The 26,433-nt window shown below is 33.8% G+C and overlaps 1 protein-coding gene across 1 annotated transcript in view; it reads left to right on the top strand.

The window, feature by feature from the left end:
• Nucleotides 1-26,433, top strand: part of LOC125647315 (xanthine dehydrogenase/oxidase-like) — a 43,236-nt gene that overhangs the window by 294 nt on the left and 16,509 nt on the right. Inside the window, exons 2-26 of the mRNA XM_056141964.1 lie at nt 349-412; nt 1,134-1,230; nt 1,698-1,806; nt 2,083-2,209; nt 2,976-3,034; nt 3,137-3,184; nt 3,297-3,371; nt 3,530-3,665; nt 3,900-4,067; nt 4,247-4,326; nt 5,148-5,244; nt 7,676-7,770; nt 9,826-10,004; nt 10,113-10,239; nt 10,369-10,555; nt 10,825-11,003; nt 12,689-12,808; nt 12,907-13,128; nt 14,761-14,824; nt 15,000-15,069; nt 17,262-17,349; nt 17,503-17,589; nt 19,476-19,667; nt 19,794-19,939; nt 20,035-20,116. Coding sequence (XP_055997939.1) covers nt 349-412; nt 1,134-1,230; nt 1,698-1,806; nt 2,083-2,209; nt 2,976-3,034; nt 3,137-3,184; nt 3,297-3,371; nt 3,530-3,665; nt 3,900-4,067; nt 4,247-4,326; nt 5,148-5,244; nt 7,676-7,770; nt 9,826-10,004; nt 10,113-10,239; nt 10,369-10,555; nt 10,825-11,003; nt 12,689-12,808; nt 12,907-13,128; nt 14,761-14,824; nt 15,000-15,069; nt 17,262-17,349; nt 17,503-17,589; nt 19,476-19,667; nt 19,794-19,939; nt 20,035-20,116 — 2,898 coding nt within the window. The remainder of the gene's footprint in view (nt 1-348; nt 413-1,133; nt 1,231-1,697; nt 1,807-2,082; nt 2,210-2,975; nt 3,035-3,136; nt 3,185-3,296; nt 3,372-3,529; nt 3,666-3,899; nt 4,068-4,246; nt 4,327-5,147; nt 5,245-7,675; nt 7,771-9,825; nt 10,005-10,112; nt 10,240-10,368; nt 10,556-10,824; nt 11,004-12,688; nt 12,809-12,906; nt 13,129-14,760; nt 14,825-14,999; nt 15,070-17,261; nt 17,350-17,502; nt 17,590-19,475; nt 19,668-19,793; nt 19,940-20,034; nt 20,117-26,433) is intronic.

Genomic DNA, 26,433 nt, shown 5'->3' with positions numbered 1-26,433 from the left:
ATGATATGGATAGAGTTATTCAATTTTGTAGGGCACAATTTCTGTGGATTTTATGGGTACCTATATCCTACAAATTTAATTCGAATCATCTACAAAATCACATTCCGATGAAATTGTATAATATTGACAATCCACGAAAATTGGCCCCCGCGAATTTAAATAATTCCATGGTATTTATCTTCCTGAAATGATTGTGCTTATCCGATTCTATAATGATGAAATTGACTATACGAAGGTGTGGATTTCTGTCTTCGAATTCCTTAATCACACCCCAAAATACATTGTACATGTATATGTGATCGAAAAGAAAAATGCAAAAATATTCAGAACTTGTTGAATTGATTGCAGGTTGAAGTGAGTGACGAGGATCTGCAATATGGAATGACACTGCTGATATATCTCAGAAGCAAATGTATCCTGACCTTGTCAATAATTGTATAATGGTGACATACTTCTCAACCTACAAACAAGTTATTCTATAGATTGTGTTAACATGTGCAAGATAATGGTGTTGATATGGAATATATAGATGTATGTCAACATGTTTACATACAAGAAAACTGTAATCAGATATGAATTAGAAAAACTTTCGGAAAATATCAAATATCACTGATTTGTGGCATTCAACATGCAACTTAATTATGTTGACATCACAGGCAAAAATATCGCCTGGGTTTGAATTTACTATCAATAATAAATTCAAACCCAAGGGATATAATTGCTTGGGGTTGACATGCAACTTAGTAATCATGTTAATTGTTTTGGATGTCACATGGGATATTTGACATAAATGTCTTGCATGTCGACATAATCTGTAGCAAAATAGCTTGATTTTATAGACAGAAGGATGTCAGGATGTCACATACCATAACATAATGTCTAACAAGTAATAGTACGTTAGAATTTGTTTGTGAGAATGAGAATTCATTTTGTTCATACATACTGAAAGTACTATCCATTGAAAATGCATCTTTTGTGACCACGGAAGAATTTTAAATAAGTTGAATTTAATGCAATAACGGTGTGAATTTTATGTACGCAATATATATATCTAATGATTTGAAATGTGTCAGTTTTGGGGGGGGGGGGGGGGGGCTGTTTTGATCGCATTGATTTTTCTTATTTACTGAAAGTACGACTGACCGGAAGTAAAAATGCCTGTAATCAAGGAGTATGCGGTGCTTGTTCAGTCATTTTGTCCAAATTTGACCACCACACACAGAAACTAAGGTAGAAGTTCCCATTAACTGAGGCGTTTAAAGTTTTATTAGATATGTACATGATCATGTTGTATCTATTATTTAGTATTTGTTTTCACAATTGTGAGATCGACTCAAAGTAAAATCATAACATTTTCTTCAATATATGACCATTTTATTACAAAATATTGCAAAGCGGTACTTTGAAAGTTAATATTTTAGTAAATTTTATATATATAGTCTTGTTTGATCATCTCAAATTTAAAGACATGTAACTTCATTTATTCCCTTTAAAGCCATAGTAATCTATTAAAGTCAGTATTGATATAGTAAATGATTAGGAAAATTTACTCGTTGCAAGTAAAATGAAGATGCAATGCAGTTTGATCATTGCAAATGCAGACACAAGAAATTGTTATAAACACTCATTTGTGTTATGAACCTATGAAATATTGTAAGCTATAAAGTTCACCTGTACTGCATTCTCACGTGTTGCAGACATGTGACTGTGAATGCGTGTATCACCCCGCTGTATTATGTCCACGGATGTGCCATTACCACTGTGGAAGGCATAGGTACAGCACGCGATGGACTACATCCTCTCCAGGTACTGCGATAAAAAGATCTCTATTAATGTGTGATGTATTGATGATTATTATTGTACATTTATATAGCGCTTTATCAAATCAACACACTTACCCTAAAAAATTGATTGTAATTATCCATGTATTGTACATTTTGATTCACATACATGTACAATGTACTTTCTTAAAAGAGGAATAAAATATTCATTAAAAAAATTACGAAATTGATAATATCTAACAAGCTTGAAAACTCAATATCACTGAACAAGGACTTCATATTAAAACTTTATTCTTTTCAGAAAAATTTGGTACAAAGTCACGGAATACAGTGTGGCTTCTGTACTCCTGGAATGGTTATCTCCCTTTGTTGCCTACTGCGGAACAACCCCAAACCCACCCAGGATGACGTAGAGAGAGCTATCGAAGGTCTCTAGTGACTTCTTATATTGATGACGTAGAGAGAGCTATCGAAGGTCTCTAGTGACTTCTTATATTGATGATGTAGAGAGAGCTATCGAAGGTCTCTAGTGACTTCTTATATTGATGATGTAGAGAGAGCTATCGAAGGTCTCTAGTGACTTCTTATATTGTTACTTTTTAAATGCATTTTTGAGTACTATACATTACGTATCTGGCGCATTTTATGTGCATGCAGTGTTTGATACTCACTTTTTCGTATAGTAGTCCAAAGGACTAGTAGATTCTGTAATGAACTAGTCCGGCTGCTGGAGGCGTTGGCTGAGTCACAAAGCGACAAGGAGGTGGGGGCAATGTGGGATGAGGCTTTCCCCAGTGGGGTGGGGGTGGGGGGCTATTGCAGAAAATTTTCAAATTCTAGAAGCAAAATCCTGCATTTCTGTTGCGAAATGACCTATTAATTAACTCATTTTAACTTCTGATTTTACCAATTTATTTCATTAAACCATGATGTTTTGGATGTAGATTGTATGCTTGAAATGAGTGTCATGAGCTATATTTTTCTCAGGGCAGAATTTATGCAGTTGTGTCCAAGATTAGACATTAGTCCATTCCATTTGGTTTTTAATTTTTCAATATTCTAACGGACTAGTTTTAACTGGTATTCTGATAGTCCGGGGCAAAATTTACTAGCCTCGGGCTACCAGACTAGCATAAGTATCGAACCTCCTATAATGTGTACTCTAAATTTGTTAGTTGTCTATTTTTTTGCCAGGAAATCTGTGTAGATGCACCGGTTATCGTTCTATTCTGGACTCCATGAATACTTTTGTCGTAAGTAAAGAAATACGTTCTGGTCTTCTAAATCACAACATTCTAACCTTTATTCACAACGACCTACAATTGCAACCAAGGAAAATGTTTTTGCATTTCTAGGATTGCCCAATGGGAGAAGATTGCTGCAAAAGGGATATTAAGAAATCGGTAGTTGTGGTTTCCCTTTTTGGCATATGTAGTCAATAATTTGTTGATTTTGTATTTAGTGAAATGAAGTTTTTGGTATTTACAGAATAATCATATATACTTTATATATCAGGAAACGAAGGAAGTTGTCTCCGAATACCAGACTGCTGATCCTACGCAGACCGCTATTTTCCCGCCGGAACTGAAGGTATTGTGAAGATTCTCAAAATTCTTATCAGAATAATTAATTCAAATACAAGTAGTGTAGACAGTTTTAACATTATTCTCTCCTTTAACAAACTGATCTTTATCAGAAGATTTAGGATGAAGAGTATTTTTTTTATTCAGCTAGTAAATGTTTTGTAGAAATGGCAGCCTGATGACCAACTTTGGATGACATTTGGACGTACGACTTGGATTGTCCCCACTAATCTGAAACAACTACAAAGAGCTTGGTCAGATAACCCTGGCGCTCGGTTTGTTGCGGGGGCCACAGCTCTTGGTACTTGCAGTAATCTGGCTTTGATTTTCACTTGTTTAATGTAGAATGAATTGAATGAAATGTTTAAAAAAACAGAAACAGAACTGACTCACTGAGACAGAGTGTGAAAAACATTCGGAAAATCAGCATGACCAATTTTTGCCAAACAAGGAAACATCATTAAATTAATGTAATACTTTGCAAACTTCTCCTGTATCGTAACTCTGTATATTTAAATTGTATTAAAAATTTTAGGAAAATTGGTAAAAGAATATGAGGAAGAGAACCTTTGCTTTATTAGTTGTCATGGAGTTGAGGAGCTGCAGAACATATCACTCAGCCACATGGGAATAGATGTTGGTGCCGCTGCCACCTTTACAATGATGGAAGATTTTTTCAAAACTTCAAAGCAATCAATCACAGGTACAGTGTATATCACATAATGTAATTAATGGATTGAAGAGGAAACGGAGGATCTATAGTGTTATAAATTATGCTGGTTTTCTAAACTGCCAAAAATGCTTGTTTTGTAATGTGAGATTTGACATTTATATCTATATTATCTGAAAACTGATGGACTGCCAATTACTTTCACTTTTTAGAGACGGGGAAACTGTTCATTCTGCAGGCGTTTTTAGATTGTATTCGATGGCTGGCCGTTGACCAGATTCGCAATGTTGCAGTAAGTTGATATGTGTCTTTGTGTCACATTCTTACGAGAATTATTTTTCTACCACATCGAGATATCACCAACTGTGGGTAAAGTGCCACAAATGTAGTCTTATGCCAGGTGCTCAGGACTGCAGCAATGATGTCCCTTTCTCGTGTCAACACCTGTCCTGTGGGTAAAGTGCCACAAATGTAGTCTTATGCCAGGTGCTCAGGACTGCAGCAATGATGTCCCTTTCTCGTGTCAACACCTGTCCTGACATGGGACCTCAGTTTTAAAATATCGTTTGAAATACCTACGACTTTCACTCCTAAGTGCCCTGTGTTTGTCACTGTCTATTTCCATGTTGTAAACAATGCAGCTAAAATACAAGCGGGACTCGAACTAATAACCTCCTGGTTACAAGGCAAATGCTTTAACCACTGAACCACTGCAACTGGTCGAATTAGATTAGAAGTTGCATTAAATCTACGTCCCTATACATTGTCTACAGAAGCCATCAATCTTGTACCTGACCAACTGAAAAAGCTGTCTACAGTGTTGTACCATATTCTTAAACAGGAAACTATTACTAATTCACCACTTTCAATCATTGAAATTGAATGCTATTTCATAGTTTCTTAGAAAAATGTCAAACTTCTTACAGTTTTTTTTCTTCTAAAGGTGCATCAACATACACTTTGTATAATATTTTACAATCTTATGCACCCATCTCGCAACCTTGTACTATAATAGTAAAATTCACTCACTCATAAGAAAAATGCTACCAGCTTTTCACGCAGTGTATATATTTTTCTGATTTGTCATTTTGAATTTTTCATGTTTTGTTTTAGACTATCGGTGGTTACGTGGCTTGTCGAGCTTTGAATTTGGACATGATCGCTCTTTTGATAGCAATGGATGCCACTGTAAATTTGATGGACAGCACAGGTAATAGAATTACTTCATATTTCTGTGGTAACTAGTCAAAGGTCATCGTGACGTTTCTCAATAATACATAATTTAATAATATTGACATTTCAGGTACAATTCACTTGTATCCTAATTGTTTCTACAAAAAAAAACCCCCAACTCTAGGTATATTATCAAGTCTGTTTTCGAGTTATCATATTTTAATACATATAGTTCCTGATTGTGGCAAATAAAAATGTAAACTCTTATTCAAATCATTGTTGTGACATCACCTCTTTGCTTTACCTCCATTATCTGACATATTGGACGGAAAACTGAATTTTTCAAATGACCTTCTAGGACATATTTATGACAATCCATCATGTTACCAAAGGAGACAGTGATTTAAGTGAGGAGAAATGCCTCATACTGTCCATTCTATGAGAGAGAGAAGTGACCTCGGTCCTACAACCCTTGATCTGGAGGAAATTAGAAATAGTTTTAGTAACAAAATTAGCAAATATGTCGCGCATGACCTTAAAGTTGCATGCTTTATGCAGTACGTACCAGTATCGATGAATTTCTGTTAGTCTGTGATTTTCTAGTGGAGTTACTTCAATCTTTTTTTCCTCATTTGTCCTTGTTATTTAAAGAACATTGTTTTGAATGCTAGTATCTATAAAGCTGTGTAAATTTTAAAGTTTTATTTGAGAGCGTATCCATTTGTTGTTGACATGATGTTAAAGGACACATCGCATGTTTTTAAACTTTTTAATTTTTTCAGCAAAATTAATTCATTTCATGCTTAGAACTACTTTACATGTGTTTTAAATGAAACAGTTTGCGTAGTTTTTGAGTTTGAAAGCGATGAAATTCAAATCTTGCGATATGCATATTTTCTTCGATATTTTACGCGCCATTATCTGTGACGTCATATGCGACCTCGAGCGAGAAGATATGAAAACAGTTGATAGCCATTTCATAAACAGATTAGATTTAATTGACAAACAAACAATTATCACATTAACAGCTGCATTAAACACTGCATTAGGGTGTTTTGTGCCGTTTAAGGGTGTACTTGCTGTCAGTAGAGAGGATTTGGACTGTGTTTTTTCAATTTTCGAAGGAAGGTATGAGGGCCAAGACGTGAATATTTTTTGTCGGCACAACGACTTTGCCATAAAAACCCCCACTAGAATTTGTCCCTGTACTTTTTCAAACAAGCACTTGGAAAAAGACGTAGATAAACTGCGAGAAAATGGTTCTATTGAAGCTACGCACTGTTACATATAGGCCTACAGCATATGCTTTCCGTTCTGCTCTCGAATTCAATACACACTCGCACCAACTGACCTTCACCTTGTAACAACATATATGCAGAACTTTGCTAGCAGTGTCTACCAACTGGTAGTTTTAAAAAAAAATTTAAAGATAAAAGATAATTGAACTTTCAATTATAAATAATAAAATATAATATTTCCCGACTTTGAATTGAATTATAATGCTTTCATGTTTTTTAAGGAACGCGTACGTGTTTACAACAACAGCACGCCGCGCTCCCACTTCCTAAATAACAACGTGTAGATAACAAAAATTAATGATTAGGCCTAATAAAATTGCTTTAATAAAATAATTTAAAAGTATTGTGATTTTCACAATAAGTTTGATCATTATTATTATTATTATATTTTTCGAAATGCACCTGTGACAGTAGGCCTAGTTGTCAATGATACATAATCGTATCATAATTTAGGCCTAGCTCTATCTAACTTCTCCAAAAATAAATTTAATAATTGCACTGTTTATTTTAGAAAAGCAACAACGCTAATTACAGTTGTTTACAGAAATGGCATTACCAAATTGTGTTTAGACAGTGATCCCATGTAAATATTATTTACTCGCAAATTTATGCAGATTTCATACTCGCTTTTCTCGCTACATTTGGGTCGCTATTTGTATGCACTGGTGGCTAAAAGATATATGACTCAGGAAATTTGTCAACATTGAAATAAATGTTATCCATGGTGAATAAATTAGGCCCCTAAAACCCGAATTTTTAAAAATATCTAACACTACTTTTACAACAAGTTGATCGACGAAGGTCGCATATGACGTCACTGTACCACGTGACTACCTATCTAATTAACTAGGCTTTTTGAAATCGGGGCTTAGATTTAAGTCCGTATTGTGGCTAATTATCGCAATACTTCAGCGAACGAACTATTACAATTAATTTCTATAAGCATAAGGAAGACAAAATGCATATAATTCTGTATACTTTGAAAACACGAGATGTGTCCTTTAAAGAAAATACATTGATGTACAATCTGCTTAATGAAGTAAATTCTTGGATCTTTTATTTTAGTGGTTGATGGAAATCAGTTATTGGAAAAGGAAAATCAACATTGTTGGAGGAAGGAGTATTGTAAATGTGTATCTGTTCAATATCTTTCTTCTCTCGTTAATCTAGGAACATGTCACAATATGAAATTAGAGAATTATCTATCAGATGATCAAAACGCAAAAGAGCTTGTACTGAAAGTCCATATTCCTTTCAATAATAAGGTAAGTGTTTTATAGATTGGTAACTTAATCAGTGTGCATCATAGTAAGCCAAGTGATTCATCAATGTGTAAAGTGATAACAGTTGGTCTGTATCATTCATGTAAAAACATAGGGGATATATAGATAGATAACTTATTAACAGTGTAGCATAATAAGTAAAGTAACTTATTAACAGTGTATCATAATGAGTAAAGTAACATATAGATAGGTAACTTATTAACAGGAGTGTATCATGATAAGTAAAGTAACTTATTAACAGTGTATCATAATGAGTAAAGTAAGATATAAATAGGTAACTTATTAACTGTGTATCATAATAAGTAAAGTAACATATAAATAGATAACTTATTAACAGTGTATCATAATAAGTAAAGTAACTTATTAACAGTGTATCATAATGAGTAAAGTAATGTATAAATAGATAACTTATTAACAGTGTATCATAATAAGTAAAGTAACTTATTAATAAGTAACTTATTAACAGTGTATCATAATGAGTAAAGTAACATATTAATAGATAACTTATTAACAGTGTATCATGATAAGTAAAGTAACTTATTAATAAGTAACTTATTAACAGTGTATCATAATAAGTAAAGTAACTTATTAACAGTGTATCATAATGAGTAAAGTAATGTATAAATAGATAACTTATTAACAGTGTATCATAATAAGTAAAGTAACTTATTTATAAGTAACTTATTAACAGTGTATCATAATGAGTAAAGAAACATATTAATAGATAACTTATTAACAGTGTATCATGATAAGTAAAGTAACTTATTAATAAGTAATTTATTAACAGTGTATCATAATAAGTAAAGTAAGATATAAATAGATAACTTATTAACAGTGTATCATGATAAGTAAAGTAACATATAAATAGGTAATGTATTAACTGTGTATCATAATAAGTAAAGTAAGATATAAATGGATAACTTATTAACAGTGTATCATAATAAGTAAAGTAAGATATAAATAGATAACTTATTAACAGTGTATCATAATAAGTAAAGTAACATATAAATAGGTAACTTATTAACAGTGTATCATAATAAGTAAAGTAACTTATTAACAGTGTAACATAATTATAGATAGATAACTTATTAACAGTATATCATAATAAGTAAAGTAACATATAAATAGATAACTTATTATACCCCCCGCAACAAGTTGTGGGGGGGGGTATACTGGAATCGGGTTGTCCGGCTGTCTGTCCGTCCGTCCGTCTGTAGACGCAATGGTTTCCGGGCTCTAAAGCATTATCCTTTCCACCTACCGTCACCATATCATATATATGGACTACCCATGGGATGAAGATGTTCCCTATCGATTTTGGGGTCAAAGGTCAAGCGCACTGGACATCGAAGTAGCAATATGGTTTCCGGGCTCTAAAGCGTTATCTTTTCCACCTACAGTCACCATATCATACATATGGACTACCCATGGGATGAAGATGTTCCCTATCGATTTTGGGGTCAAAAGGTCAAAGGTCAAGCGCACTGCACATCGAAGTAGCAATATGGTTTCCGGGCTCTAAAGCGTTATCCTTTCCACCTACAGTCACCATATCATATATATATGGACTACCCATGGGATGAAGATGTTCCCTATCGATTTTAGGGTCAAAAGGTCAAAGGTCACGCGCAGTGGACATCGAAGTAGCAATATGGTTCGGTTTGTCATGCCATTTGTTTTTTACACTCAGAAAGGTGGTAGTTTATACCAATTACCAACACTCTTTGGGAGATTGTGGTAAGCGGGGGGTATTCTTAGTGAGCATTGCTCACAGTACCTCTTGTTAACATTGTATCAAAATAAGTAAAGTAACATATAAATAGATAACTTATTAACAGTGTATCATAATAAGTAAAGTAAGAGATAAATAGATAACTTATTAACAGTGTATCATAATAAGTAAAGTAACATATAAATAGGTAACTTATTAACCATGTATCATAAGAAGTAAAGTAACATATAGATAGATAACTTATTAACAGTGTATCATAATAAGTAAAGTAACATATAAATAGATAAACTTATTTCTTGGTTTAGTACCAGTATGTTAGTTTCCAAAAACATCCGCAAAGACGGGGTGACGGTTTTAATGGTGTCAGTGCAGCCATGACGGTAGATAACGAGACAGATGACAGCATGGGGCACTTCACTGCATGTTTCGGTGGACTTACTCGAAATACAGTCAAAATAGATACTCCCTCTGATTTATTTAAGAGGTAAACACCTGGCATCAAAGTCGAAGTTTATTTATTTTGATCACTTTTAAAACAAGAATTTGTAAGGATGTAAGGTGTTTTATTTTGGAATTGTCTTTTCTGGAAAAGCCTCTCTTTTGAGAAACTAGAGGGCGTTCTGAGAAATAGACTGTCTGAGGAGAAAGGAGAGGTGAAGGAGGAACTTCTGGTGGTCTCCCTTGGCTTTATAAGGAAATTTCAGGATTTAGTCAATGAAGTAAGTACACACTGAGTGTATATCGATGTATTCTCTTAGAAATTATTGACCATTCATCGAGGATTACCAAAACAATATACTTATTAGTTTATTCTAGATTTAAGATACATTGATGAATACAATTTACAGGAAGGGTCATTTAAGGAGCTCCCTGGCCATATAGATCCGGAGCCACGCCGGTTTAACATTGTCTTCGATGACGCACCCGCTGAACAGCCACCGACAGATCCAGTGTGGCGACCGATACCCCAAACCACTGCTGAGGATTTGGTGGCGGGACAGGCCATGTTTATTGACGACATGCCATCGTATCAGAGTAGGGCTTTAATAACCCATTGGTTTAGTTTTCCTGAAAACAAAATCTCTGTTGTAAGGCATAGGTTCGGCATAAGGCATAAGTGTCTAGACTAGCTGTTTGTATTATGAGTGTAAAACTATTGAAACGGGAAGTAGGTTAGTTTTCATAATTGTCAAAACCTTTACTATTGTAAAAAATTACCTGTTGCTTTCATTGCCTTTATATCCTCCATAAAACTAATACCCTGACTATCTATTCCTCACACTGTTTCTTGATTTTTACCATAGACGAGCTCCATCTCTGCCTGGTCCTTAGCAACAAGGCACGGGCAAAGATTGTCAGTGTAGACTGGTCGGGTGCTCAAAGTTTTCCGGGAGTGGTAGATTGTATTGACCACACAGCTATCCCTGAAACTAACAAGTGGGGCCTTATGGCCTGTGATGAGGAAATGTTCGCATCCAGTGAGGTATGTCAACTTATGTGAGAGACTACATTTGTCCTTGGTTTGATTAGTTCTTTTTTCTTATATTCAATTACCTATATACACATACAAAACTATATCTATATACACATACAAAACTATGTCTATATACACATACAAAACTATACCTATATACACATACAAAACTATGTCTATATACACATACAAAACTATATCTATATACACATACAAAACTATACCTATATACACATACAAAACTATACCTATATACACATACAAAACTATACCTATATACACATACAAAACTATATCTATATACACATACAAAACTATACCTATATACACATACAAAACTATACCTATATACACATACAAAACTATACCTATATACACATACAAAACTATACCTATATACACATACAAAACTATACCTATATACACATACAAAACTATATCTATATACACATACAAAACTATACCTATATACACATACAAATATATACCTATATACACATACAAAACTATATCTATATATACATACAAAACTATATCTATATACACATACAAAACTATATCTACATACTCATAAAAACTATATCTATATATACATACAAAACTATATCTATATACAAAACTATATCTATATACTCATAAAAAACTATATCTATATACACATACAAAACTATGTCTATATATACATACAAAACTATACCTATATACACAAACTAAAACTATATCTAAATACACATACAAAACTATATCTATATACAGATACAAAGCTATACCTATATACACATACAAAACTATATCTATGTACACATACAAAACTATATCTATGTACACATACAAAATTATGTCTATATACACATACAAAACTATGTCTATATACACATACAAAACTATATCTATATACACATACAAAGCTATACCTATATACACATACAAAACTATATCTATATACACATACAAAACTATATCTATATACACATACAAAACTATATCTATGTACACATACAAAACTATATCTATATACACATGCTAAAACTATATCTATATACACATACAAAACTATACCTATATATTGATGATGATTGAATTATTGCTCCAGGTTAATTTTAATAGAAATGTCAGTGAAGGTGATTTTCTCTATGATTAATAGAATGGATTAGTAAATTAAGCACTAATTCAGAACTTTTCTCTGTGTCTATCAATTGATATTACATATGTATATGTATGTACCTCATTGACATGTAATATATGACAAGCTGATGAGTTTTATGATAGGCTGTTTTGATCGCAAGGAGAGGAAATCTACGGACATAATATTGGAGATTGGTACTGCATGTACATTACTTATTTTATGTGACTACTTAATATGGCAAATTGACTCGTCTACCTCAGTTCTGAAATCGTGTGAACACAAATTTGTTTGTTGTCTGTTAATCAAGAGTTCTTACATGTGTTATATAGCATCAGTAGATTAAAAGCAAGTAATCTTATTTCACAAATGATGCCTCTCGCGAAATTATGTGATGAAATATTCCACATGTATATTTAGGAATCTACAGTATTTTTGCAAATTTTATATAATCGTACCAAACCAAATTGAGATTCATTTTACGATTAGTTTGCCATTGCAGAATTTGCATATATTTATAGCATGCAAATATTTCCATGTTTACAATATAATACGTACATTCATTAACCAGGTGGTTTACTATGGACAGCCTGTGGGTGCAGTCATTGCAAAATCTCCTGAACAGGCAGCTAGCGCTGCAGAAAAGGTCAAGATTGAGTACGATGAGATGAAACCGATTCTAACTATTGAGGTATTTATATAACTATAGAACATCTCTTGGGGTGATTGGCAATCCGAATCTGTTATACAAAACATTTTATTTAGAATTGTTTGTTGTGTATACTTTAGGATGCAATCAGATCTGATTCTTTCATCGATACAACGATTTCGAGAGTACGTGGAGAGGCGTCCAAAACCTTTCCAGACTGCGACAAGACTTTGGAGGGTACAATATGCACAGGTGCTCAGGAACATTTTTATATGGAGACTATTGGTGCCATTTGTATACCTAAAAAAGAGCAGAATGAGATAGAGATATTCGTTACACACCAAGGTCCTACGTTTATACAGGTGCGCTTTAAGGAATAGTATATAAAAGTTATTAACAGGTGCACTTTAAAGAATTGTATATTAAGGTTATTGACAGGTGCGCTTTAATTTCTGGTCCCACATATATAGGACTGTTTTGATCATATGTTGACAATATGTGTGCATCCAAAAAAACAACATTGGTGTGTTGTTGTAACTACGTACATGTAATTACATGTATTATCTTAATAATTCATATACATTGTATACTGTAAATTCCTAGTTATATGCACAGGGTTTTGACACAATTAGAGCAAACTGGTATATATAGTTTGCTCAGATTGTGTTAAAACCCTGTGTTTAGACGCGAGGAATTTATTAACATGTAATTTCGCGAGAAGCATTCGTGAAATAAAATTATTTGCTTTTGTTTTTATATTGCTAAATTACATGTAAAAACTCTTGATCAACAGAGCACTCGTGAATTTAGAATTATGTTCACGCAATTTGGCATGTACAAGTCATTTCGCAATATTAAAGGGAAATCAACCCTATACCACATTATTGCTTTTTAATAATGAATAAAGTATTACTTATTGATATCGTAAATGACAATCTTTAACAACAAAATCCTTGTGTAATGATTAAATCAATATTAGTCCATCATATATTTTTAAATTACCCACTGCTAAGAGAGCAGCCATTGAAGTTAAATTTATGACGTTACAGCGTTGGTTCCGGTTTATTTCATCAGCAGCACTGTAAACATGACAAGTCACGAACAGTTAAGTTTGGAGCCGAGTTCGTCCTTTTGCAAGAGGGAATTTAGAAAAGAGGACATTTATTCCAGTCGCAGATCAGGCAGACGGTACACGTTTCTTCATACGAATGTCCCGAACCTCAACTTATCATTATGCAAATGATGGATCCACAGATTACATAGTCTTTTCTTTACAGATGACTTGGTTAGGTCAGGAATTTTGAGAGAAAAAAAATAAAAAAATGCACATCTCCCCTTCGCATTAGTGCAATTAACAGCTTGACAGGAAGGCATCACCCTATTTATTCGTAAAGTCCACCACATCACACACATGCACATCTTAGAATCTCGTCAAAACCGGAACAGACGGTGTGACGTCAAAATTATTGATTTTTATGGTCTTGAATACAAAAGAGTTCCACATCTTGGCAGCCTCTATAGATGGTGGTAATTTTAATTTTTAACGTTTTGAAATTGGTACTGAAGCTTATCTGGGCCGTATATCAACAGAATAGTATGACAATTTTTTATCATATAATTAATTATAATCCTATCAATTATCATGTAAACATTTTTTGGGTTGTCTTCCCCGTTAAGTACTCGCTAAAAATAAGGAATCTTCAGTAATGTCCACGGCATGCACTAATGCAATTCTCTTCACAACTGATTTAAGACAAAAAACAATATGATATTCTATTTTTGTTTCATTTACACCTAATGTTATTTTCAGCAATATCAGTACCGTTTGATAAGAAAATGAGTACCAGTACATTATAATTATGTGTAATTGTGTACTACAAGCCAGCTTTAAATCTTTAGAACACTGGAGTCGGTGTGATTGATGGACATTCATATCGGCCTGTTTACTTAGAATGCCTACAGACTGAATATTCTCATTATTATTATACTTGTAGAGTTCCATCGCGACATGTTTACAGATACCCTGTAACAGAGTCATTGTTCGTCACAAAAGAACAGGTAATGTGATCTCCCATGTACTGTACATTTAACTTCTTGAAATGATACAAGTAATACATTTGCTGTCAGTCTGCAGATTATTCAATATATTAACATCGGAGAACAGTAGTGAATGCAATTATAGCATTATAACATCGCCTAAAATTAAAGGAAAGTATTGTCTTGTCTCTTTCAGGAGGTGCATTTGGAGGGAAAGAAACTCAGCCTGTGAAGATCTGTGTTCCAGTGGCACTGGCGGCCCATAGGTACGATTAGTAGGTCACTGTCTCTATAATGATCGAGTACTGAATACAACTGGCTATCCATACATGTAGGTATAATCAGTAGACCAGTGTCGCTATATATAATGAGTACAGCATACAACTGGCTGTCCATTAAAGGACACATCTCGTGTTTTCAAAGTATACAGAATTATATGCATTTTGTCTTCCTTATGCTTATAGAAATTAATTGTAATAGTTTGTTCACTGAAGTATTGCGATAATTAGCCACAATATGGACTTAAATCTAAGCCCCGATTTCAAAAAGCCTAGTTAATTAGATAGGTAGTCACGTGGTACAGTGACGTCATATGCGACCTTCGTCGATCAACTTGTTGTAATAGTAGTGTTAGATATTTTTTAAAACTCGGGTTTTAGGGGCCTAATTTCTTTACCATGGATAACATTTATTTCGATGTTGACAAATTCCCCGAGTCTTATATCTTTTAGCCACCAGTGCATACAAATAGCGACCTAAATGTAGCGAGGAAAGCGAGTATGAAATCTGCATAAATTTGCGAGTAAATAATGTTTACATGGGATCACTGTCTAAACACTATTTGGTAATGCCATTTCTGTAAACAACTGTAATTAGCGTTGTTGCTTTTCTAAAATAAACAGAGCAATTATTATTAAATTTATTTTTGGAGAAGTTAGATAGGCCTAAATTATAATACGATTACGTACATGTAGCATTGACAACTAGGCCTACCGTCACGGGTGCATTTCGGGGAAAAAAATATAATAAAAATGATCAAAGTTATTGTGAAAATCACAATACTTTTAAATTATTTTATTCAAGCTCAATTTTATTAATCATTATTTTTTGTTATCTACACATTGTTACTTAGGAAGTGGGAGCGCGGCGTGCTGTTGTTGTAAACACGTACGCGTTCCTTTAAAAAAAAAATGAAAGCATTATAATTCAATTCAAAGTTGGGAAATATCATATTTTATTATTTATAATTGAAAGTTCTATTATCTTTTATCTTTAAATTTCTTTTTTAAAACTACCAGTTGGTAGACACTGCTAGCAAAGTTCTGCCTATATGGTGTTACAAGGTGAAGGTCAGTTGGTGCGAGTGTGTATTGAATTTGAGAGCAGAACGGAAAGCATATGCGGTAGGCCTATATGTAACAGTGCGAAGCTTCGATAGAACCATTTTCTCGCAGTTTATATACGTCTTTGTCCAAGAGCTTGTTTGAAAAAGTATAGGGACAAATTCTACTGGGTTTTTTTTTATGGCAAAGTCGTTGTGCCAACAAAAAATTTTCACGTCTTGTCCCTCATACCTTCCTTCGAAAATTGAAAAAAACACAGTCCAAATCCTCTCTACTGACAGCAAGTACACCCTTAAACGGCACACAACACCCCAATGCAGTGTTATTTACAAGCCGTTAATGTGATAATTGTTTGTTTGTCAATTAAATCTTATCTGTTTATGAAATGGCTAACAAATGTTTTCAAATCTTCTCGCTCGAGGTCGCATATGACGTCACAGATAATGGCGCGTAAAATATCGAAGAAAATATGCATATCGCAAGATTTGAATTTCATCGCAATCAAACTCGAAAACTACGCAAACTGTTTCTTTTAAAACACATGTAAAGTAGTTTTAGGCATGAAATGAATTAATTTTGCTGAAAAAATTAAAAAGTTTAAAAACACGAGATGTGTCCTTTAAGATATAATTAGTAGAACATTGTCTCTCTATATATAATGAGTATTGTATACAACTTTAATTTTTGCTATCATTTCAATTTGCTGTTTCTGCAGAAGTTAAAAATCGTGAGAACTGATGTATTGACAATAACATTAACTTAAAATATTATGAAAGTAAAATTATCGATTTTAACAGAATGAAAACCAATTTCACTCTGAAAGCATGAAATTTACATGGAGCGAATTCTAGGATGTATTTCATTTCTGTGTGGTGTAGTGAAGTCTCTATCTATTTTGTAGATCAGTGATTATAAAGGTGTTTGTATATTCACTACACCTGGTACTAATTATCGACTAGTTGTTTATTCAAAATACTTCAGAGTCTACCAAAGCCTCTCACTTATAGAGAGAATATGATTTTATTGAATTGTCATCACTTCATCAATAGAAATATGATTTGATGACCACATGAAGTAATGCAATGTATAAAATAGTTAATTGTGTATCTTCCAAGGAACAATTGTCCAGTTCGTGGTGTGTTGACCAGAAAGCAGGACCTGGCCATCACAGGAAAGCGTCATCCGTATCAGTTTCATTATAAGGTCTGAAATCTAAACACACAGTTAAAGACTAATTTAGTTGTCAAGATCTGTTAATAAGGTCTGTAAACAAGTCATATAGTTCGTGACAAAAGTTGTCGAAATCAGTTCTCTTGTAGATTTCAAGTCACTCTTGTTACCTGTTGTTTTGTATAGGTTGGATGCAATAAGGACTGCCGAATACAATGTCTGGATGTAAAAGTGTACTCTGATGCTGGATGTTCTCGGGACACGTCCCCCGAGGTATTTATTTGAAATAATGTCATAATTAAAAAAAACTATAGTGAAGAAGTCCAATGTCCAGGGCTTGAAACTAACTTTTTATGTCACCAGTCGGACTGGTGGGATATTCATTAATGTTATTCATTAATGTTATTAAGATCGGGTTCGCCTGATATCTACAAAGGAATATGCCAAATGCGCATTTAAGATTCATAATTATATTTTCCAGAATGACGTTTTAGAAAATTGATCAGTCCCATTGGACTCACTAAAACAAATGTCAGTCAGTCTGCCAGACTTTTAACCGAGCTGTCATGGACTGACGGACATATGTTAATTTCGAGTCCTGGTGTCATTCACAATTCATTGACCTCCATTAGGGAGTGGTTTTCTTCCCAGATGTTAGTGATACTTGTATACGTGTATAGTATGTATAACTGTTGAATTTAAGGTGATGAATTGTGCCTTGGATTACATACTATGTTATATATGTAACTGTTAAATTTAAGGTGATGAATTGTGCCTTGGATTACATACTATGTTATATATGTAACTGTTAAATTTAAGGTGATGAATTGTGCCTTGGATTACATAGTATGTTGTATGTGTAACTGTTAAAAATAAGGTGATGAATTGCGCCTTGGATTACATACTATGTTGTACATGTGTAACTGTTAAATATAAGGTGATGAATTGTGCCTTGGATTAGATAGTATGTTATATATGTAACTGTTAAATATAAGGTGATGAATTGTGCCTTGGATTACATAGTATGTTGTATGTGTAACTGTTAAATATAAGGTGATGAATTGTGCCTTGGATTACATAGTATGTTGTATGTGTAACTGTTAAATATAAGGTGATGAATTGTGCCTTGGATTACATAGTATGTTGTATGTATAACTGTTGAATTTAAGGTGATGAATTGTGCCTTGGATTACATACTATGTTATATATGTAACTGTTAAATTTAAGGTGATGAATTGTGCCTTGGATTACATAGTATGTTGTATGTGTAACTGTTAAAAATAAGGTGATGAATTGCGCCTTGGATTACATACTATGTTGTACATGTGTAACTGTTAAATATAAGGTGATGAATTGTGCCTTGGATTAGATAGTATGTTATATATGTAACTGTTAAATATAAGGTGATGAATTGTGCCTTGGATTACATAGTATGTTGTATGTGTAACTGTTAAATATAAGGTGATGAATTGTGCCTTGGATTACATAGTATGTTGTATGTGTAACTGTTAAATATAAGGTGATGAATTGTGCCTTGGATTACATAGTATGTTGTATGTGTAACTGTTAAATATAAGGCGATGAATTGTGCCTTGGATTACATAGTATGTTGCATGTGTAACTGTTAAATTTAAGGTGATGAATTGTGCCGTGGATTACATAGTATGTTGTATGTGTAACTGTTAAATTTAAGGTGATGAATTGTGCCTTGGATTACATAGTATGTTGTATGTGTAACTGTTGAATTTAAGGTGATGAATTGTGCCTTGGATTACATAGTATGTTGTATGTGTAACTGTTAAATATAAGGTGATGAATTGTGCCTTGGATTACATACTATGTTGTATGTGTAACTGTTAAATTTAAGGTGATGAATTGTGCCTTGGATTACATAGTATGTTGTATGTGTAACTGTTAAATTTAAGGTGATGAATTGTGCCTTGGATTACATAGTATGTTGTATGTGTAACTGTTGAATTTAAGGTGATGAATTGTGCCTTGGATTACATAGTATGTTGTATGTGTAACTGTTAAATATAAGGTGATGAATTGTGCCTTGGATTACATACTATGTTGTACATGTGTAAGTGTTAAATATAAGGTGATGAATTGTGTCGTGGATTATATAGTATGTTGTATGTGTAACTGTTGAATTTAAGGTGATGAATTGTACCGTGGATTACATAGAAGGGTGTTGCGCCATACCAAATGTCACTATTGAAGGTCGAATCTGTAGAACAAATACAGTCTCTAACGGTTCATTTAGAGGATTCGGAATCCCACAGGGGTGTGTAGCTATGGAAACGGTCATTGATCACATTGCACATACCCTGAATGTGTCATCCAAACATGTAAATATTCAGTTTTGTTTCATTCCTGCATTTTTTAAAAATTTTCTTCATACAGAACTGAGATAAACCACCAAGAAAGGTCTAAGAGAAATAGTGTTGTAATGTTTTAACTTAATTATTAATCAGATCCAGGAAATGAATTTTGCCAAGACAGGTTTTGTACCATTTACCAAACTTCCCATTGAAGACGAAACAATGTTAAAATCATGGGCCCAATGTCAGAAGCAGGCCAACTACTCCCAAAAAGATGCCGATGTCATGGCATTTAATGAGTAAGGCAAATTTAATGTAAGTGATGTCATTGAATTTCAGTAAAAGTACAAAGAATTGGCCATTATTTTATATCTGTATTGGCAACATTTTTCAGGAAATACAAACAGAAAAAGAGAGGTCTTGCGATGATGCCTTTAAGATTCCAAATAGGTTTCCCTGCTCCTCTTCTGAATCAGGTGAATATCCTTCATGCTTAACCGAGTCTCATTTCAATGCTTTATGCGATACACAGTTTCCCCAGTGCACTGCTAAAAATTTCAAGATGCACATGCATACATTATATATATTGAAGGAGAATTAGAAAATTAAAAAGAAACTGGGGTTGCAATGCTTATTATTGAGTAAAGTGTTCTATACATGACCTTTTTGCACTTAAGATCAACTCAAGATTTATTCAATTAAACTTGATTTGTCTGTTGGTGTCAAAACAACATCAGCTGCACAAATGAATCATTACATAATTAGATACATAATCATGTCTTCTAACAATACAGATAAAAACAAGTTTAATACAAGTACATGTAATTGAAATAGATAATTACCTTTTTGCTCTTGATATGCAAAAAATTCTTGATATCAAATTTAAAAGGATATATTAGGAGTAATGTTAATTTCACATAATTTTCAAGGTCTTGTCTTAAAATTTAAAATGGAACTTTTAAAAAAGTGGAGGTTATAAAGATCAAATTTTTAAATCATTGACGAAAATACTGATTTTTAGCTCTTCTGAGCCAAAGGCTCAAAGAGCTAATGCTATGGCCATTTGTGCGGTGTGCGTAAACTTTTTAGAAAAAGGGCTATAACTCAAGAACCCCTTGGCCAATTTTTTTCAAATTTGTTACAGGGTATCATTGGCCCAAGGGCTTTCATACATACTAAATAGAGGGATGTGACCCTTTAACAAGGGGAGATAATCAGGAAAATACAAACAAAAGTAGTGGTTGCTAAAAAATCTTCTTCTCAAGAACCACAGGGCAGATTATCACCAAACTTACACATAAGGATGAGGATATGTTGTAGATTAAAAATTGTTCAAGGCATTACCCTGGGGCAAAGGGCGTGGTCTCAAGGTCACTTCAAAGTTGACCTAAATTAAATTTTTTTTAAAATTCCTTAAATCTGAGATATTTTAGTCATTATAAGGACTAGGATCATCAAATTATGACAGTTGATGCATCTTAGGACCTTGTGTCAAGTTGTCTCAAAAGTAGGTCACGGTGACCTACTTTTTGAATTTTACAGGTATTTATTTTAAAATTAATTTTGATGCATATCTTGGACACTTTGAAGCCTATGATCATCAAAACTTGTCAGTTGGTGGATCATGGGACCTTGAAATGCGTCAACTGAAAAATAGGTCACCGTGACCTACTTTCTGAATTTTATGGCTTATCATTTATAGATATATTTTAAGTTGTTATTTCAAATACCGAGAGGTTTAGAATCATCAAATCTTGTAAGTTGATACATCTTGAGGCCTTGAAACATATTTATAAAAAAGTAGGTCACAGTGACCTACTTTTTGAATTTTGCAGATATTCAAATTTCACATTTTCAATTTTAGATGCATATTTTGGGCACTGTAAAACCTAGGATCATCAAACTTTGTCAGTTGATGCGTCTTCAGTCTTCGGTTTGTGTCGACCAAAAAGTAGGTCACCGTGACATACTTTTGGTATTTGACAGCTAAATTACTATATTTCAGACACTATTTGACCTACAATCATCAAACTTTGTCAGTTGATGCATCTTGAGTCTTCGGAGTGTATCGACCAAAAAGTAGGTCACTGTGACCTACTTTTGGCATTTGACAGTTATATTTTTATATTTCAGTCACTAATTGACCTACAATCATCAAACTTTGACAGTTGATGCATCTTGAGTCAATGGAGTGTGTCGACCAAAAAGTAGACCTACTTTTGGAATTTGACGGCTATATTTATATATTTCAAATACTATTTGACCTACAGTCATCAAACTTTGTCAGTTGATGGGTCTTGCATGTTCAAAGGGTGTTGACCAAAAAGTAGGTCACCTTGACCTACTTTTGGAATTTGACGGCTATATTTATATATTTCAGATACTATTTGACCTACAGTCATCAAACTTTGTCAGTTGATGGGTCTTGCATGTTCGGAGTTCGCTGACCAAAAAGTAGGTCACCATGACCTACGATTGGAATTTGACACCTATATTTCAATATTCAGATACTAATTGGCTTAAAATCATCAAACTTTGTCAGTTGACATTTCTTGGGTTCTCAAAATGTGTAAACCAAAAAGTAGGTCACATTGACCTACTTTTTTGAATTCTTAGGATTTAACTAAAGATTTAGAATACTAAGAGGCTAAGAATAGAAATGGTGGGGTTGTACAATTTATCAGAAGAGCGATTCTAGGCCCTTGGGCCTCTTGTTTATACAAAATTTTGAGTAAATCAATAATTTCAACTTTTTTAACAATCGAGGTTCTGTTTCGAAAATATATCAACCAAATTTAATAAATTACAACATTTAAACTAATTCCAAGTCGCCAACTAGTATTATAAATTATAAAACTGAAATACACATATAGGAGTTTAAGAATATAAGATATAATATTGGATGAAACATAAACTGTAATATCATGTGGATTTAGAACTTTTTGATTAATCAATCATTCTGCCACAAAATATAGTCCCAGCCAAACCCTTTCAAAATTTGAATTGACACAAAAAAGATTTCAATTGGATAGGGTTTAGTAATAGTTGTGTAATATTGTCCTTAAGGAAGTTAGCTCCTGATCTATTGAGCACAACTGTGCAGGATATGCTACAACTAAGTATTTATAGTGGTTCATTACTGATCCTATTGTTGCAAATGTATTACACATCTATTTCTGAACTCTATCCAGTTGAAAAAATTTGTGTCAATTCAAATTTTTAAAGGGTTTTGCAGGGACTGTATTTTGTGGCGGAACGGTTGATTAATCAAAAACTTCTAAATCTGTGTGATATTACAGTTTCTGGTTCATCTAATATATCTTCTATTTTTATACTCCTATACGGTTATTTCAGTTTTATAATTTATGATACAAGGAGTTGAGACTTGGAACTAGATCAAATGTTGTAATTTATTAGTTTGGTTGTTATGTTTCTCCAAATAGAACACCGATTTTTTAAAAAAAGTTTAAATTAATTTACTAGAAATTTTGTATAAAAATTCAATATTTTCACCAATAATTTGAAAATTTGGTCTCCAATCCCCACTTTTTACCTCACCTGAGCTGAAAGCTCAAGTGAACTTTTCTGATTGCCTGTTGTCCGTTGTCTGTCCGTCTGTAAACTTTTCACATTTTCGACTTCTTCTCCAATACCACTGGGCCAATTCCAACCAAACTTGGCCAAAACCATCCTTGGGTGAAAGGCTTTCAAGTTTATTCAAATTAAGGATCATACCCCTTTCAAAGAGGAGATAAGGGCTGTTCCAGAAATGATCAAATGGGGGGGTCGGGCGGCAAATGATATTTTTTTGTGTGGGTGGTCGTATTTTTTCATATTTTAATTGGTCCGTGGTTGGGCTGTTAAAAAAATATTTATTATGGGTAGTGGGTAGTTTCTATTGTTTTATTTTGTGCCACGTGGGTGTTGAGTTTTCAGAATATTTTTATTGTCGCTCTTGTCATGTTGGTTACAAAACGTTGGAGGGGAAAATTGAAAACGTGCTTTCGAAATGCTGCTTTCGAAATCGGAAATCGGAAGTAACATAGAACTATTCGAGTTGTCGCTCTTTGCAGCGCATAACTTTCCATTACGGCACTCTTCAAATTAGAGGCGCGTTTAGTAGGGTCCCTTTGGACGTGATGGCGGCGAACTCTGTTCTGTAGATTATTACATTTTACAGTGCATCAATTTTGGGAATATTTTGAAACCAATAGGTATTCCGTATTCTAATAAAAATAGGCAAACCTTAGTTGATTTATACGAGGGTACCGATGCGTTATATTTATCAGTCAGTGTGATGATGGTGATATAGAGGCCTCCGGGCGCGGGCTCCATTAGAAGACGAACGATTCGTGGAAAAACATCCATACCCATTTCATGATAATAGCATCGTTTGGACTCCCAATCTTTCCAACATTCCCGCCATAGATGCCTTTGATTGTTGATGTGACATCGTTTCTTCAGAACTATTGTAATACAATGTCGCACAGGCATTACCACGTCATTGACTAGAATGTTTGTCCCGAAAACCTCGCGAGATTTGTACCGTTTTCATTTTTAAAAATATTTTTGTGGTGGGTCTGGTTAGTTTTTTTTTTATTAGATGGGTCATTGTAAAATGAGTTTATTAATTTGATGGGTCATGGGGTAATTTTTAAATTTTTTTTATGGGTGCTTGGTATATACAAAAGGTGCCTCCCGACCCCCATGTATTTATTTCTGGAATAGCCCTAATCACAAAAATGCAAAAATAGGGTGGGGTCATTTAAAAATCTTTTTCTCAAGAACCACTGAGCCAGAGGAGCTGGAATTTACATGAAAGCTTCCTGACATAGTGCAGATTCAAGTTTGTTAAAATCATGGCCCTCGAGGGGAGGTTGGGGCCACATGGGGATCAAAGTTTTACATGCAAATATATAGAGAAAATCTTCTTATCAAGAATCACTGGGCCAGAAGAGCTGAGATTTACATGAAAGCTTCCTTGCACAGTGCAGATTCAACTTTGTTCAAATAATGGCCCCTGGGTACAGGTTGGGGCTACAATAAGGGATCAAAGTTTTACATGGGAATAAATAGAGGAAATCTTTTAAAATTTTCTTCTCAGAACCACTTGGCCAGAAGAGCAAAGATTTACATGAAAGCTTCCTGACACAGTGCAGATTCAAGTTTGTTAAAATCATGGCCCCCGGGGGTAGGTTAGGGCCACAATAGAGTATCAAAGTTTTACATGCGAATATTTAGGTAAAACCTTTGGAAATCTTCTTCTCAAGAACAACTGGGCTGAGAAAATACAAATTTACATGAAAGCTTCCTGACATAGTTCAGATTCAAGTTTGTTAAAATCATGACCCCCGGAGGTAGGTTAGGGCCACAATAGAGTATCATAGTTTTACATGCGAATATTTAGGTAAAACCTTTGGAAATCTTCTTCTCAAGAACAACTGGGCTGAGAAAATACAAATTTACATGAAAGCTTCCTGACATAGTACAGATTCAGGTTTGTTAAAATCATGACCCCCGGAGGTAGGATGGGGCCGCAATAGGGGATCAGTTTTATATACAAATGTATAGAGAAAATCTTTTTTTAATCTTCTCGAGAACCACTGGGCCAGAAATGTTTACATTTACATGAAGTATTCCTGACATAATGTAGATACAAGTTTGTAAAAATCATGGCCCAAGGTGGTAGGTTGGGGCCACAATAGGGATCAAAGTTTTATATGCGAATATATAAGGAAAATCTTTAAATATGAGCGAAGGTGACTCAGGTGAGGGATGTGGCCCATGGGCCTCTTGTTTTAGTTCCATTTTAAATTTTAAGACAAGACCTTGAAAATTATGTGAGATTTTAGAAATTGACATTACTCCTAATATATCTTTATATGATAACTGAATAAGCCACCTTAGCCATTCTAGTGCATATAACTTGATATATTCAGTAAATCTATAGGTTCACGAACATTGTACATGGTATTGGAGGCTATTGTTGTGACATGTATCCCGAAATGGCAATGTTTTGAAAATTCAATTACCTGATATTAAATGTCATAGTAAGAGAAAAGTATAAAAGATATGGGAAAAAGAAAAAACATTTCTAGAAAGCCTATATCCCAAAGAATATTATATACGGAAATAATCAATATCTGAGGCTAGGCCATTTTTCATGGTTCAAGGGTCATGTTCTTTGATATCATGAATTTTTCATATCTCAATTGCAAAAAGGTCATTATTTTTTTCCATTACTTGTATTAAACTTTTTAACCAAGTTGTGTAGCAAATCTCGGCTTTTAAATTGGCGAAGGATGGACGTCCAGTCGGGCGGGCGGGCGGCGTCCACAATTAGCTTGTCCGGTCTCTAACTTTCATACTTTTTGGTACATCTTTGTGAGACTTGCATATTAACATGATCACATCCAAAAGAGGAAGGTTCCTATTAATTTTAGGTCAAACGGTCAAGGTCACTTTGTCACTAAATGCCATAGATTTGAGCTTGTCCAGTCTTTAACTTTCATACTACTAGGGACATCTTTGTGAAACTTAGATAACATGATCACATCCAAAAGAGGAAGGTTCCTATTTATTTTGAGGTCAAAGGTCACTTTGTCACTAAATGCCATAGAATTGAGCTTGTCCGGTCTCTAACTTTCATACTACTTGGTGCGTCTTTGTTAGACTTCCATATTTTGATCATGTCCAAAAGAGGAAGGTTCCTATTTATTTTGAGGTCAAAGTTCAAGGTCTATTTTTCACTATATACTGTAGATTTGTGCTTGCCTCTAACTTATATGCATGT

The sequence above is a fragment of the Ostrea edulis genome, chromosome 6 (genome assembly GCF_947568905.1).
Source record: "Ostrea edulis chromosome 6, xbOstEdul1.1, whole genome shotgun sequence".
In the NCBI taxonomy this organism is placed as follows: domain Eukaryota; kingdom Metazoa; phylum Mollusca; class Bivalvia; order Ostreida; family Ostreidae; genus Ostrea; species Ostrea edulis.
The sequence above is the reverse complement of the archived record's forward strand: the minus strand, read 5'-3'. Positions and strand labels throughout refer to the sequence as shown.